General features: G+C 35.0%; 2 protein-coding genes across 2 annotated transcripts in view; both read right to left on the reverse strand.

Annotated features, from left to right (window-relative positions):
- The window catches only part of LOC136811513 (L-seryl-tRNA(Sec) kinase-like), a 402,790-nt gene that overhangs the window by 339,103 nt on the left and 49,004 nt on the right, over positions 1 to 14,683 (reverse strand). The gene's annotated exons all lie outside the window — the stretch shown is intronic.
- On the reverse strand, positions 21 to 9,733 carry LOC136811475 (patched domain-containing protein 3-like). The gene is made up of 5 exons (XM_067068091.1): positions 9,431 to 9,733; positions 4,236 to 5,607; positions 3,073 to 4,012; positions 2,562 to 2,699; positions 21 to 882 (listed from the first exon to the last, which is right to left on the reverse strand). Exons 1-5 carry the CDS (start codon positions 9,565 to 9,567, stop codon positions 728 to 730), a joined length of 2,742 nt encoding a protein of 913 aa, XP_066924192.1. The 5' UTR covers positions 9,568 to 9,733; the 3' UTR covers positions 21 to 727.

Consider the following 14,683-nt stretch of genomic DNA (forward strand, 5'->3'; position numbering starts at 1 on the left):
AGTTGACGGGGTTTTTGTTTTAAAATGTGATTTCTTTTTGAAAGTCTCTCTCTTACAATTATACTTTGAATATTCTAAATTATATAATATTGCAAAAAGTTATTGTCAAATTAATTTATAATTTTTAAAAACAATCGACGATCTTCAAACATTTTTCAAAGTTGACTACAAAGAAAATTCACAAATATTTCATTTTTGTCATATTTTCCCTTATCATAAGCAAAATATATGATAGATCTGGAAAATAAGATCCCTATAAAGTTTGAAGAAATATGCTTCAAAAATATTAAATTTCTATAAAAAATATAACGACAACAAAGCTCTATTTTTACACACACATACCACATCGAAGAAATTCTGAGAAAAATTTATGTACTTTCCGATGTAGTTATCTTAAAGAAGGATTTTATCCGGGGGAGTTCTATGAATGGGTCTTCATGGAATTTTATGGGTGCAAAATCTAGGATAGGACAAAAGTCGAAGATTTTGGATTTTGGTGTATGAAGCCTACATATATTGAGCCAATCTGGTTTTCTCTTCTTTTTTGTAAACTGTATGGGGGGGACTGATTAATTAGATTTATAGTGTCCAAGGGTGGGTAAAAACGTACTCTCCTTCTTAGGTACCCGGGATATTTAAAAAATCTCCGAATATTGTAAGTCCTTGAAATCTCTTTCGATAAGGGTGGGCATGAACAGACTAACGACATTTCCAAATTGATCAATTTTTAAACTGGTTGATCTATATTTCCATTCTGTTCTTCATGGTGCAGTAAACCATTCCCATTGAGCATTTTTTTGTCTTGGTCTTTCTTGATGTTGGTTTCTTTGCTACCTCGGTAACTGACGTGATGACTCAAAATCACATCTCCTCTGCAAAACACTATAAAGAAAAAGAGAAAAAAACTTTTAAGAATTCATGAAGATTCACTAATTTTAAAGCTACCTTGGCAGAACTAATTATAGGGGGGGGCGTACGGGTTTGTCGGTGTGTCGGTATTGACCCTTTTTTGCGTCGGTGTTTCGGTGTTTTAAGTAAAAAGTGTCGGTATTTCGGTGTTGGACATGCCTTGCGGTGACGGTAAAATTGATTTTTTGGGTCGGTATTTCGGTGATTCGAGAAATACTGGCGGTGAATCTGCATATTTCAAACGATCTCATAAATTTTTTGAATCTGCATTTCAGCTATTGAATATCTTATCTATACAAGAATTGTAGCTATGACGAGTAGAATTGTAGCTATAATATGGCTATTTTTGGTAGCTACCCTGTCTCATCCTCTTTTTAAAATTGTGTGCATAATGGTGTTTCTTAACCACTTCTTTACGGGAAATGTGCACTTTATGAAAACAATCATAATAGTGGGTAACAGGTAAAGAAAGCTAAGTTAGCAGAATTTCTCGAGGTCTCGAATGCAGCACTCATCAAAAATCAACAATCGTTAAATTCTTTCATTTTACGGAATAATCCATTAGCCTATGATTTAGATGCGTTTTTCAGCATTTCTGGCACCTTAAATTTCAAATTTTGGCTCCTCGGGCCAAACCATGGTTGGCCCTCGAATCATATCTCAATTGCCTTTCAATATAAAATACTTCCTGTGGTCCTCCCCTTGCAGAGCTCTCTTTGCAGGCTTTCAATACCAGTATAGTTTCAGCCTAAATCAAACGAACTATTTATCTGGATGGCGTAGTAAAATGACTAGTTTTGTGAAAAAGAGAGCATTTTTAGACAAATGAGATTTCCTGAAATATTTTTCTGTCGGCGCAAACCATGCTTGTGCCTTCTTTTACCCGGCGTGGCTTTGTTCCAATCGGTTTGCGACCCTGTCTGGTTAAAGCGTTTTAAAGACAATGTAATGAGAAACATGCTGAATCGGCGATAGTTTTCTCCAAGAAAAACTAAACTAGTGCACTACTGCGCTCGTGATATTGAGCATTCGTACTAAGAATAAAAATCTTAAGCTTGCTCTAAAAGACGTCGGTGTCGGTGTTTTAGGAAAATTTTGTCGGTAGTGCGGTGATTTAAGAAAAATCTGTCGGTATTTCGGTGATGGCAACCCTCGTACGCCCCCCACATTATAACTAATTCAGTGAGTTTTTTTCAAAATCAGTTCTCGCCAAAATACATTAAGGGAACCTTTTTTGGTTAGAACTAATTTTGGTGAATTTGGCGAGTTCGAAATTAAATATTTTAATCACTCGTTGTTCAGTTCTCGCCAATATTAGTTTTTTTTGCATTTTGCCAAAATAGCCCCCTAAAATTTATCTTGTCATTCGGCAAAATTAGTTCCCATCAAAATTAAAGATTTTCAAGATCTTTGCTGTTCGGAATTAGTTCTTGCAAAAATTAATTTCCTTAATGTAGATAAAAATGCTCGTCAAATACCAACTGTAGAAGAGTATATAGAAGATCTAGGTGTGAATTCTTTTTTACGTATACAAAACCGGGGAATATATTTGGAAACCTGTAAGACCTCCTTAACAGGGATTGGTTTGGATTTTAATCTGGTAAAGTGGGGAGTGGAATTTTACCCTAATTTAGTAAAGCAACGTTACTCACATTCTAAGTGGATTGGCAAGATGATCAAGCCATGCACTAAACCAAGGATGACAATTCCAAAAACCATTTTGAAAAATATTTTGAAAATCTCGTTGACAGCAAATGCTTTTACCATCACTCCAATAAATGTCGATACTCCTAAATTAAAAAAGATGATTTTGATTTAAGTTTTAAAATCCGTAGACAAAAGAGTCTTTTTACTGCAAAAATGGTTAAGTTGATTCTGGAAGTAATATGTGTTAGCTAAAAACCACAGGAAATTTCCGACGAGGTTGATTGTTGCACGAGAAATGATAGTTTTTGAGATAATTTGCATCTTGGTTCAAAATTTGTGGGTCTTATTAACATTTTAAAGATGTTCAAAGGAGTAATAGATCTCTTCAAATTATGGGTTTTAAGTTCGAATAAAGAGTTGTTTTAGAAAGGTTTTCCAAGGAAGGCGTCGATTGAAGTTTAGTTCGAACTATGAAAAGATTCGAATGGAATTCCTAGTCCAATGATAATTACGTACCTCCCATGGCAACACTGGATCCCATCGTCTCTAAAGCTTCATAAACTCTTTCACGTGCTGTCCTCTTCTTCGACTTCACAAACGCATGCGCAATATGAGCAGAGTAATCTACGGAAAATCCGATTCCCATCACCAAAATAATCATACTGAGGGCGTTCAGTGAAACGCCCCAAACATACATAATTCCAAATAACTCAAACATGAGACTGATAAAGCCGTAGAACACCAGTAAAGTCACTTTCGGATTCACTAAATATGGTAGCGTAATTACGAGGATGGCTGTCGCGCATATGGCGATGTTACGAATGGTGTTCTGTAGAATGACAGCGTATTGCTCGTAAAAAATGAAAGCGTATGATATTGCGTAAACCGGTAAATCATTTTTCTCCCGTAAATCGGAGCGTAACGTTAACATCGCTTTTTTCAGGAAATCCGAATCGGTATTATCTTTCAAATACATGATCATACGACTGGCTTTGATATTTCCCCGATTATCAAAAATTACATCTGGGTAGAAAAACGGATTCATTTTAAGGAAACCATGTAAAGCAGGTATAAAATGCGGACCCGTGATGTTGGTCTGTGTTTTAGTTGACCAATCACGGAGAGCGGACATCCAATTCATTGAAGCATGTTTAACGTGTCTGTTCTCTTGGCAGACTTGACTAAGTGACGAATACTGGTGTTGAATCTGAGGGTCACCATAATTTAATGGCGTATCCACAATAACACTGACTTCATCGCCGATCGGGAAAGCTCGATTGAAATAATTGTAAAACTCAACGTATGGAGATTCGGGAGCACATAAAACAACTTTATCGAAACTTTGATCGATATGCATAGCACCAATGACTCCAAGACCGGTCATGACCAAGGATAAAGTGAAGAGGGTGTACTTGACTGGTGTTTTCAACAAGAATCGCGAGTAAATCTTCATCAGCTGAAATAAAAAGAGACAGATTATAAGAACTCAAAATGAAAGACAATCTTCTCTTATCATCAATATCCCCGTTGAAGAGTCAGAGCTAAGAGAAGACACACTTTAAAGACCTATGACTAGCTACTACATTACGGATTTAGTGCATTTTGTAAAGCATGAATCAGAGCTTTAGCCTAAGTAAAACTTTATCGCTCTCGCCATTAATTTGCTTCGTAAAATTTACCTTTAATGAAACGCGATCTTTTGCTCTTTCCCATACATCTCCCTCCAGCTTCTCAGTGAAACAGAAAATGACGTCACGTCGTTTATTCTCAATCCGTCGTACGTCAAAAGACAACAAGGATATGAAAACCGTCAGCACCTGTATGTAGCAAAACAAAATACTCAAACCAGCGTAAAAACAAAAATAACGAATAGCCGGGAAATACGTGAACATGGAAACAAAAAAAGCGACAATTGTTGTCATAGTTGCCATAGTAATCGAAGCACCGATTTGACTCAAAGCTTTGGCGACTCTATATGGTCCACGGATCTCAGGATCCTGACGATCTATTGCATGAATGATGATGAAAATGTTATCGATACCGACTCCAAGAACAAGAAAGGGTAAGACACCAGCGAATGCGATATATGGTTGACCGAACATCATGATGAGTCCGAAAGCCGATCCAATACCAAGAAATAAACAAATAATTCCAGAGAAAGCCACCATGAAATGACCGCCAACTTGATTCTTGAAACGCAATAATGTGATTGCACAAAAGATGGTCATTAGGATAAAAGCGACAGGGATTAACATCACTTCTTGCATTGCTGATTCAGATATCGATGTCTCTATCCCCAAAGCTGACGTATACATCAAATCAAAACCCTTACTTTTCAACTCGGTTTTCGTTTTCTCCATATATTGAGTATAATATCGGTCGAATTTATCTAAATCGTTGTATATGTCTTCATCGATTGGGTCTTTGACAAGATATACGCTGTGGATTGATTCAGCTCCTGATATTAACCTTCGCTGATGGTCAAATTGAAATTGTCCGAAATAATACGGGAAACTTGTAAAAGCTTGGCGTCCATTACTCAATATGATTGATTTGTTATTGAAAACAATGTCTAAAGTTGGTTTAATGTGTATAAAGTTTGTAGCATCGTATTTAAAGATTTCTAAAGGTGACAGTACGGTGCAATGTTGAAAATGATTCTTAATGCATACTTGGTGAAAGTTTGGTAATCGAGTTATATTTTGATGGATTTGTAAAAGTATTCTAAAAGTATCTTGATGGAATATACGATCTCTATTATGAGGTTTCACAATAAATTGTTCTGCTTTGACTCGCACTGGGAAGAATTTCTCAGCTCGCCGTAGATCCTCAAATGCTTGACTTTTCTCTGGAATATATAAGTCCTCAGTTCTCTGTAACATTTTGAATCTGAAGAAACCACCTGTTAGAAAAAGTGGTACAATGACACCAAATATGACAGTCAATGTTGGATTCGATGCCAAAAGAAATCCAAGTTTGTAAAATAATTTCTCGAAGAATCCGTTCAGTGCCAGACAAAAATCCACCCATTCTTGACAAAACGAATTGAAGCTGAAAAAAGAAAAGAAAATGAGATATTTATATTTATATATTAATGAATTTATAATGAATAATAATGAAAATAGTCCTAATTAATTAGTTTTGAGTACACCCTCTTGCTACCAGTCACCCTTGTTACGGACATTTGAGGGTGGATTTGTCCAAGAGTGTTTATCTGCCTCTGTTAAGCCCAGTGGATCAAGGTCAGCAGACGGGAGGTATGTGTAGAAGGAACCTCCCAAAACCGACTCATAGAGAGTCAAAATTATATTGAAAAAGCGAGCTCAAGGTGTTAAGCATTTATTGGCAAATCATATAGTTTATACTTTAAACGAAAGACCTTCTCCGATTCAAAGAAAAATATTGATCCCTTAAGGTCCAAATTAGAGAGAGAACTGTATGTATTAAAGAATAAGAATTATGTTGCCTTATGGTGCTGGTCACGTGTCACGTTAATTAGGACGGTGATTTACTATTAACATGCTAAACGGTTGTTTAAATAGCGTAAAATGACACACTGGTTAATAAGTTGCATTACAAATACCGCTAATTGTGATCGTTAAATAGGTAATTATCGTACATTGATACTGACTTTCTGCGAATAGAGGCTAAAATGGGATCTGGGACCGATTAAGCATTTCTCGATTCTGCTTATGTAAGGTTTTAGTCGTCAATTAAGAAAGCTCATTATTGTTTAAAACTAATTTCTCGTTAATGTTTAGACCCCTATCATGTAATGTAAATTCAATTATTGAAAATTTGACTCTACTTAAGGACCTGTGAATAACAGTCACATGTTTTGGCTTATGCTATTCCACTTATAAGCTCAATGTTTTTGTTATTAATATCATACCCTGTCAGACACATCAATATAAACGTTTCATGTTTTTGAAATCTCTTTTAATGCGGGGAATTTTCGATTCCCAAAGTAAATTCTCCTAAATGGTTTATTTGGAAGTAGCTTAAAGTACTCGTTAAAATGAGGAATATTAAAATTTTTTCACAGAGTCAAGTTTTTATTTTGACACGTCCCTTGATTTCTCTTTGACCTGTTTGACGTGTTGACGTGCCTCTTAAACTTTCAAAAAGATTTATGTCTTGAATTTTATACCTCCTTTGCTTAGAGGTATGTCTTTGTTGACTTTTGGGATATTCTAAAGAAAAATGTACTTTTTCAAAACAATAGTGCTGCACTTTAAAATTGACATATTTTCTCCCCCGACAAAACTGTTTACAAACAGATCAAACGAATGCTTAGTTTCTATTCAGGCTTAAAATTTTCTTACAGGAAGAAATCACAGCAGTTGGAGCAGTTTCGCTCCCCCTCTGAAAGATTGTTTTATGCCGTGTCTGTCACCTGCTACTGTTAGCCTCTTAGTGACAGGAAAATTTCCCCGGGAAATTTCTGGGTGGCAATATTGAGAGCGGAAATATCCCGGGGGGAAATTTTCGGGGACTAAATTTCCCTGAATATTTCCTAGACCATTTTAAGAAGGGACTTAATTTATCGGTAACACCACGATTTTCGTACGAAATATCCCCCTAGACTCTAAACAGTTTGATGAATTGTCGAGTCCAGGGCTCCTCTATAAAGGTTGACGTTTCGCAATTTACCAGATTGCCCTTAAAATAACTATACTCCTACAAATTAAAGTAATCCTATTGACTCTTTTTTTAAATGCAATATATGATAGAGGCATTCTTGCTCAAAAGATATCTAACTTTTCAACAGGGTAATCGAATAAAAAAGTTATTATGTTGAAATAGTCCTGTTATATCCATTTATAGCACTACTGAAACGCCTATTATGTGGTGCTAGGCAACTAATTCAAAATATATTTATTTTTCAGTTATGTGCCCCTTTTAATAAAATGCCGTGTGCAATGACATGTTTTATCTTCAGGCTTGAGTTGTCCTTACTTCAGATTTTAAAAAAGGTTAAATGAGGGACGCCTTTGTTTTGCATCAATAACGCGTCAATTTGATAACTTGAGATGTTTAGTGTTAAAAGTTGAACCGAATCCTTTTTAAGTACATATATTGAAGTAATGTTACATAATGCTTGTATGCCAAGAAGACGAACATTCTGAACCTCATATGGCGATTGACCACACCCGCTTTCGAACCAAGTGTTTGGTATGCTTTACAAAAACAAACCAACTTGTAAACATCAAAGTGAAATTCACCCCTTGCAATGTGTCTTATTGCAAAAGTTTCATATTTCAAAAAGGTTCCCCTCACCCTCCTTCCTTCCTCTCCTATTTTTTTGTTCTTTGAAACAGTTCTTTTGAAACAAGGGAGTTGCTACTGTATTTTCATCAGTATTGTTACAAGGCGCCTTTTTCTTCAAAGATTAACATGAATGAATTTGCTAGCTTTACTTTTACTTAATTTGTAACATTAATTTGACTCGGTTATGTAGACTATATAAATTAGCATTTTAGTGCCACCCCATTTTCATGGGGTTGAAATGAGGACTTTCCCAGAGTCTTATCTTGTAATTTGTCATAGAAATACTAATCAATTTCAATCATCATAGAGTTTGATATGTTTATCGTCAATTCAAGTCATCTTAGTCGTGAGAAAGAAATCACCATTCTCTGAGATTAGAAATGACTATTTAGTAGTAGAAATTATGAAAAGTAGATTTGAGTTAGTAGCTAAGCAACGGGTATTAATGGAGATCGCATGAGATAAAATTATGAAATTGATGCTAATCTAGAGATGAAAATTAGATAAACAGTGACTCTCTTGATCGAAAAATTTGTCTCAGCTGAAGTCAGAATAGTTCGAATAGTACTGATGAATTTTCTTCAAAACTACCCTCATGCCAAGCAAAAATACTGGGTCAAAAAATAAATAAAGAAGCCATTGTTTGTATTAGACCACACATAAGATGGTTCTTTTTACACATTTGACCCTTTAATACCTTAGGTGTCACAAAACGTTGTATCAACTGTAGCTTTCAAAGGATAGAGTTACGTGTGTTGATAAATTGCAAGTTATCATGTCTCGAAATGCAAGAATGAGTCTGAGTTGAAGTGTCTCTGACTATGAAGTGTCCTATGAACAGAATATTTCCATATAATTTTGCTTTTCTTTACGAGCCTTGACTCACACCTATCAATTATCTTACACAAAAAACTGTATAACGTTAAATATCTGAAGTAATTGCATATAATATCCCCTCTTGGATGCAGACATTTTGCGTCATTTGACCCAATCCCCTGTCTCCCTATACCTCAATTAAGTTATTTCTAGTGGTGTCAGTATATATTGTCAGGCGTACCACTTCTGATTTCCACATATCTACCGTATATATACAAAAATGGTTACAAAAGTCTTCTTAGACATTCTAAAGATGGATTATCTCCAGCTTTACAACCAAGAAAATATCTTTTTTATCGATTTTACTTTGTAATCGTATTGAGAGTCGACCGATGCAAAAGTGCAACCATACAAAGGTAAGCTATTTTTAAAATATGCTAGCTAGCTTATTTTCAAAGGGTTAAACAGTTTAGTTCATTTCATCGGGTTGATTGTATGCGCCACTGCTTGTATATTTTGTTATAGTGAGAGTCAACATGGAATAAAATTATAAAAAATTTCGTCCAAGCGTAAGAGATATAAACATTCGAATTTCATCCGATTATCTTGAGGAGACCTTTGTAGGGAAGTTTTTCTAAAAAATCATCACTTATGAATTGTCCGAATTGCAGTAAACATAGATCACTGGTAAAAGACCAGTTGCATATATCAAGATTTGGGTGGTAGAGCCTGAAAGGGCCATATAGAGCCTGGATAAAAAGTATGAAATAATCCTTTTCAGACTAACCTGAACCTTGAGTCATCACAATCATCGTCCAACATCTCATCTTTGCATGATTCTTGAGTATCGCCTTCTACCGTTTCATTACTGGTGATCGAAGCCAAAAGGCTGCGTTTATAACTAGCCTCTTTCTCCTTTACCATCTTTCAAACCAAAAGCTAGGATAGATAACTATTCCACATTCAACCATCAAAAGTTAAACAAAAGGTTTTAGCCACCAAATACATCCAAATGTAAGATTTTAATGTTTGTCACTGATCAATTAGAATTCAAACATTTCCTCGCCATTATATTTACACACGGTGGACTGTAAAATGGAGAGAAAAAAATTCAAGAGTGCTTTGAAAAATAGACTGTGAGCCTTAGAAAAAATGAGAAAAAGTAATAATTTGTGATTAAATTCGCCAATTGATTTGGTATGTGTATATAATACACAGAAACGAGAAAACAACTCTACTTAATGAGATACCCATGTATTGCTGAGTGAATTCATTTATTTAATTCATCAATCCACAATCTCGATATTTCTCTACCAATTTTGACAAAGCGAGACAATAAGTATAATCGATTTATTTTCTGTGTCTCGTTTACCTCTCGGTTGTAATATGTAAACTCAATCTATTCATTATAAAAGCAGTTGAAATGTTATGAGAATTCTTACTCATAAGTGCAATGAATAAGTGAATGAACCCTACAGTGCGACTTATTGTTATTGTTAGTTGACAACTTTTAAATCAATACCCCCTCTCGATTTTTTACCAATCTTGCAGCAATCGTACGATTTGATCTCGATTAGTCAAGTATAGTTCCTATTGAAAAATACTAAAATGTCTGATAGAATCGAGTTTAGATTAGTTCACCCTGGGTAGAGGTAGCCTGTCTGTTTGTAATCAAGTTTTTAATGATAGGTCAAAGATAAGAGTATAAACACTCTTACTTTTTTTGGGAAATTCATTTCGTTAAAAGTACCTTTTCTTATCCGTTAGTTGATGCCAACAGCCAGCCTACTTAACTAGATGGTTTCTCGAGTAGTCTGTCGAATACCCCTGTCTCACAAAACTCTGAACTCCTTTTGGAAAATTAAATTCTGGCCTTCAATGGGGCTTACATAGCAATGCCTACCACTGCCATGAAACTTCGAAATCCTTGAACTAAAATAAGCTCACACGTTTTAGTACTGTTGTACCCAAAGCCTCTAGTGGTGAATCTGGATGTCAATCCATCTTGAAACCAAATTACAACGACATGGCCTAGTAACACTTTGTTAGTGTATAATGCATTTCATTGCAGAGAAACTCTTACCAAACAAAATCCCATATAAAAGTTAGCCTTTATTTTATCAATTTAAAATGTAATCTACCCATACCAAGGAATAAGCAACGTTAGCCCCCTCTCCCATTCTAAAAATTCATTGGTACTTGGAAACTTGCATTAAAATCTTGCAAACACCATTCTAACCATTCATTTCGCTTGTCCCTCCCTCACTACACACCTCTTGTCTAGCGTATTGCAAATTTGATTTTTTTATAAAGTCCAAAGATCAATGAATACCATAACCCTTGGTATCCACTTTTATTCTCTGGCAGTTGTTGTTTATCAAAGAAACAAAAGAACATAATGATGATGAAACAAATGTCGACTCCTTGTACTTGAAAATGTCAGAAAATGAAATTCTTTTGCCGAACTCCATTCATAGTATTAGGTAGGGAATTCATTCGAGAGCGGCGTTTAAAAGAAGGGGTGGTTGTTGAACATGTGCGCCCCCCTTTTTTGTAGACCATGCCATACTTTTGTAAAAGTTTTTAAGCCATAAAAACTATTATTCTCCCCAATTAAATTCACGAAGAAAATGAAGAAGAAGAAAATGAAGATCTTGTAGAAAAGTGCTATAACTATCATTTTCACTGAAGTGAATCCTTGATCATCAAACGTCATCAATGTGAAAAAATTTCTCTAAAATAATTATTCAGTCAAAAGATATCAAACAAAGTTATAAGCTGATTGAAGTCTAAAAACGCTGATTTCTGCTGTTTTCTGCTGTTTTTTGGGGTCTTATCAACTTTGTATCATAACTTTATATTGAATAAATATTTTAGTGAAGTTTCTTCACAGTGATGACCTCCTCAAAAAATCAGAAGAAATTCATAAAAATCAGAAGATCAAAAAATCTCTCCAGTGAAAATGAAAGTTATAGCACTTCTCTACAAGATCTTCATTTTCTTCTTCTTCGTTTTCATCTTCGTTTTTAGAATTTCTTTAAATACTTTCTTATTCTAAATTGTTCCACTCACAAATATCTCTCCAACGATACCAAATTTATAAAGATTGAAGAATTCCTTCAAAAGTTATAGGTAAAAGAAAAAAGAGTGCACACTTATCGTGAACACACTTGTTTTTTTTAGATAACGTTTAAAGGTGTTTTGAGGGTGTAAAAAGTTAAAAATTTTCTTCGTCGCCCAACCATGATGGGCGACATTTTTTTCCAAAATTTTGAATAGGAAACGTTATTTTTCCTTTACGCTTACTCTTTGAGTACAAATAATGTCATTGTAGAAGCTATTTGAATAAAATGCGTTCCAAATTAACCGAAGTGAGAATGACAGTTTGGTGAGATTCATTTCATGACTGATACCCTGGGGGGGGGGCTCTAGATTTGCGAGGTGACGGGTATGCCTGAGCCAACGATAAAAAATCGACCCTCAGAGCAAAAAAATTAACCTTTTTGGGACCCCTAGAGAGATTTAGTAGACGTGATACAATTTTATGTACGGGATACATTTTTGGGAGAGCTACGTATCAGAATCATTAAAGAGCGAACTAAGAGACTGGGTTAGAGTTTGGTTTAGTACATGATCTTCTTCTGCGTTACTACAGTAACTTCCAGGTTCCAAAAAGGCACCCTTCAGGGCGGCACATACCCGTACCTTCGTAGCTTTAGTGTCTTGGAAGAAAGCTTCTAGTTCTACATTGAGTGTCAGATTACCCCTAGGATAACACTTTTTCCAGCTTGAAAAAGGTAGTGGATACCTCTCTAGCCCTCGGCTTTAAGCTTGATGTTATTGTTCGGGATTTTTGTACATATCCGATAAGAACCCCCCCCCCTACTCCGCACCAGGGTGTTTCTATGTTTATAATTTACACGTTTTTTCTTTTATCAGAACTCTTTTATAAGAACATTTAGGCTGAAATGCCCAGCCTCAGTTTGGAAAAAAATTGACAAGAAACTACAATTGTTTCCTTTTTTCCAGCAGTTTTAACCGAACTTAGGGATGGATTTTCTAAAATCGTGGAGAGTCAATTTTGTCCAAATTTTACCAATTTTAAGTGCTCTGGACATACCCAATTTTTCGATTTTACACACCAACTTAAATGGCAATTTCTGCATTTTAAAAAGATTGATGTATAACTTTTTTATATGTCCTGTTAAACCTACCATTTTAGAATTTAAAAATCGAAAAATACACCTTATCGGAAATTCCACCTCCTTGCGTTGTTGCTACGCAACACTTTTTGGGAGGTAAACAAAGCGTGATATTGCAGTTTTCAGGCAAAAAGCCTTACAAAGCACCCAAAATATTGATGCCATAAGAGCCTCCAAATCAACTGAAGAACCACCGAAGTTGTTGTTTTTCTCTTTTGCTTATATCTGCTAGCATCTTGAAAGCTTTGTTTTGTTTTGTTTTTTTTCAAATTCAGTGTATTTTTAGGAACATATAAACAAGCCAGATATAAGCAAATGAGTTCTTGTTTTACGTGGGAACTTTTAGCGCTACTCGCGCTACCATTTATGTTTACCTCCGAATTTCAACGGATCCATTTTAGCGCGATTGTTTTTGTGGAATTTCCGAAAAGGTGTATTGAAATGAAAATTTAAATGAAGATGGAAACGAAGAGTTTTTCGAAGAAGAGTATTTCACCTTCAAAGCCCTAATCTCGGTAAAAATCAAACATTTTGGAATTTTTTTTGGTTCAGGTGATGTATCTATTTACTGAAAAAATCTAATAAAGAAATTATTTGTCATTAAGTTAAAAAAAGTTTGAAACAATAAAATAATTTCCCGAAGGAGATTAGGCTTTTTTTGTCAAAAGTATAGGATTTTATATCATGTATGTATCTTTCTCTTTCTCTGGCCTCCCCCCAGTCGACCCTCAATTCACGTATTCACGCACAAAATTTTGCCAATTCACGTATTCACGCGCGAAATAAACCATTTTCACGTTCACACACTAATTTTGCTTTTACATCTTTAGTTAAAATGATTTTGACCTTATTTGCCTAAATATGACCTTTTTATGGTTTCTTTAAACAGTTTGACCTACTTTAATGGGATAAATTTTCGCGGGGATTAATTTTCGCGGATTTCGCCGATTTGGGTGTCATCCGCGAAAATAAGTCCCATTGGAAATTTGAAAAAGGCCCATCCGCGAAAATTAGTTTCCGCGAAAAATTCGAAAAACTATTTTTATCGTTTTTTATTTTTTTTTCTAATTTTATTTCAAAAACAGTTTTGACATGAGAAACTAAAACTAATTCATTTTCAATTTAATTTTCTTATCCCGAATTTTTCTTCCGCTTTTTTCCCAAATAGGCTGTGAAAATTTAGCTCCGCACCATGGAAGTTTAAATTCAACTTTTGATAGTTGTAATACATATCTCCTCGCCCTATTCCAAAACACCCTCCTATTACTTGAAAAAAAAATTCTTTCGCTCAACCGCGAAATTTAATCCCCGCGAAAATTTATCCCATTAAAGTATTCGTATGCCCAAAATTTTCGCAATATGAAGTTTTCTGCAGTTTTGTCAACTTATTATCGATAGCGTCGACCTTTTAAGGCATCTTTTACAGCTATTTGAGCTTTAATAAAGCAATGTTTTAGGTCTGCCGCGCCAAAGTTACTGTAAAAACCTCACTCTTTACAGTTATTTTTTCTTATAAATAATTTTCTACTTTTTCTTTATTTTTGGTACGCGCCTCAATGTACCTAATTTTCTTATTATTTGATTGGTTGTTTATCACGTGACTTTTCATTTATAACGGTCTCGTGTTTAGAAGGTAGTTCTCTTACTTCAGTATTTTATAGAAAATAAGGTACATCGTGAAATTTATTGAAGATATTGTTTGAAGTTTATTATCCTGATTTTTCTGAAAGGAATTAATATAATACCCTGGCAACTGCTTAGAGAAGAAGCACTACCTTCCGTTTTTACAGTTACAAAGAACTACCCCTCTGGCATAGGGTGGGCATTTCTTCCTCGCA

This window comes from Clytia hemisphaerica, unplaced genomic scaffold (genome assembly GCF_902728285.1).
Source record: "Clytia hemisphaerica strain Z4C2 unplaced genomic scaffold, Clytia hemisphaerica genome assembly, whole genome shotgun sequence".
Taxonomy (NCBI): Eukaryota; Metazoa; Cnidaria; class Hydrozoa; order Leptothecata; family Clytiidae; genus Clytia; species Clytia hemisphaerica.

What these genes read in the sequence shown, in the direction of transcription:
- LOC136811475 (XM_067068091.1), bottom strand. Translation starts at nt 9,567, where the DNA reads ATGGTAAAGGAGAAAGAGGCTAGTTATAAACGCAGCCTTTTGGCTTCG. An exon ending in TGTGATGACTCAAGGTTCAG is followed by an intron (nt 5,608 to 9,430) that starts GTTAGTCTGAAA and finishes TTCTTTTTTCAG; the next exon opens with CTTCAATTCGTTTTGTCAAG. An exon ending in AAGATCGCGTTTCATTAAAG is followed by an intron (nt 4,013 to 4,235) that starts GTAAATTTTACG and finishes TTTTTATTTCAG; the next exon opens with CTGATGAAGATTTACTCGCG.